The 2137-nt window shown below is 37.0% G+C and overlaps 1 protein-coding gene across 1 annotated transcript in view; it reads left to right on the forward strand.

Annotated features, from left to right (window-relative positions):
- The window catches only part of LOC140977645 (uncharacterized), a 2089-nt gene extending 1344 nt beyond the window's left edge, over nucleotides 1-745 (forward strand). Inside the window, exon 2 of the mRNA XM_073442392.1 lies at nucleotides 615-745. Within this exon, the coding sequence (XP_073298493.1) occupies nucleotides 615-745 (131 nt within the window). The remainder of the gene's footprint in view (nucleotides 1-614) is intronic.
- The last annotated feature ends 1392 nt before the right edge of the window (nucleotides 746-2137 follow it).

The following is a 2137-nucleotide window of genomic DNA, read 5'->3' on the forward strand; positions in this document are numbered from 1 at the left end:
GTGATCAGTAGCTGAGACGACATCGATGTCAGAAATGTCAGAACGTCAGAAATGTCAGAAATTCATAGTTACATGAGTTTAGCAGACTATTATATTCGATTGCTGTTTTGAAATTGCTAGAGAATTGTTATTGTTCTAAAACAGTATTTGAGACAGATTATATTATTTGGGGGGAACAGTACATTCCAAGATGATATAGCAGTTGATCTAAACAGCATTGGAAATATGATCGGCTAGTCAGATCGACAGTATTGCCAGAAATTGCAGTTTATGAGTTATTAAATCAGTATTGATGACTAATGTTTTGAGTCTGATCCGATATTGCTGTTATTCTAAATCCGTGTTGATACAGATTGTTGTATATTGTTGAAATTATATACAGTTCAAACCGAATCAGAGCATCGATCAGAGTAACAGGTATGTGACAGAATAGTCTCCTTGTGCCGAATATTTCAGATTTATACAGCAGAAGTCGATATCGATAGTCAGAATAGAGTGTCGATCAGAATTCAGGTAAGTAATACTGTATTGTATGTTAATAACTGATTATTTGTGCCAAATATGTCGACTTTGAAATGACAGACATTGTCAGAAATGCGCAATAATTGATTCAGTGTACATCCTGATAGCAGAAAATGTTTTGATAGAAACAGATGAGATTAGATATGGCAGAGTTGGGACTGAAATATCTAGCTTGCCGACAGATGAGGACAGAAAGATAGAAACCAGGAGATTGGTTATATAGATTATTGATTTCTAAAATAGAAATGGGAGTACATGTCCATGAACTTTGTGACAAAACTACTGAAATCGTTTCCCAAATTGTGCTATAATATGATTGTGATTGACAGATTGCTCGAATTTGCATACGTTCTGTTGTACAGGAATACGTACAGACATGACTAGACGACTTGGAATTATGTCAGAAAAGAGAAGAGAATACACTGAATGCTAAAGTTGATTATATTATACCATGATTTTTGGTGGATTTTGTACTTTTGGCAGAATATTCAATAACCTCTGTTACCTATCGTCTATATATCGATGGATAGTCGGAGCGAACTATCCAGATACCGGACGATATCTGTAGAGCTGTAGTGCTGGATGTTAGCACTAGTTGATACGATGTATTGTCACTTTGTGAATGATTGTACTACGATAGCTATCAAAGGAGTATTGAAATAGCTTCAGTCGAGGTATTGTACAGTGAGAATTACAGATTTCCTTTATTTAGGGATAATATCTCGGAGATACCTGAGATTAGATCTAATAAGATCAGAGATATGACAAAGAAAATGCAGCTGATTCAGAAGGAAATGAAGACAGCTCAGAATAAATAGACTAAATATGCCAACGTCAAAGGATGACTGTTGGTATGTGAAGCCGGGGATTGAATATAACCTTGACAGGAATTAACAGATTTGTTAGGAGCTGTTGATTGGTATATACGGATGTTGTATAACCAGTATTGTGATATTGATTCTGTCAGAGTGATTTTGAGTGGTATTATCTTCTTGACTTATTATTCCAGTTTGGAATCAGAGATCTGTCAAGGAAAGATAATTCAGAATGAAAGGTATTTTGCTGTTGAAAAGACAGTAAAGTTGACAAAACATTAAAGAATCTATCTGAAAGACAGAATCTGATATGAGACTGAGATTTCAGAATTGTTCATTGAGATGAGTTTTCTGATTAACCTATACTATACATTTCATTTTGATATCTAAGTTGATTACCTGTGATTTCGGGGACGAAATCGTATCTTAGGGAGGGAGAAATGTAATGCCCGAGATTTTATATCATGATTAAGCGGAGATTATTGATTATGATTCGATAAGATTATAAACGGATTACTCCAAGATCAGATTTGGGCAAAACATATGAAGTGTGTAAATTTTGGACAGAAAGAGTGGCGCCCGAGCGGTAGAAAATAACCGCCCGAGTGCCAGTGTTCAATAGGATTATGTTTCGGGCAGAAGGTGCGGCGCCCGAGCGGTAGTTTGTGACCGCCCGAGCGCCAGTGCATCCCATGCCAAGTAACCGGACAGAGTGTTCTGCGCCCGAGCGGTAATTGTTAACCGCCCGAGCGCCGACTAGAAAGAAAGAAGAATGGGACACGTATCGTATTCATGCAATT

Source organism: Primulina huaijiensis, chromosome 5 (assembly GCF_012295235.1).
Source record: "Primulina huaijiensis isolate GDHJ02 chromosome 5, ASM1229523v2, whole genome shotgun sequence".
Classification (NCBI taxonomy): Eukaryota; Viridiplantae; Streptophyta; class Magnoliopsida; order Lamiales; family Gesneriaceae; genus Primulina; species Primulina huaijiensis.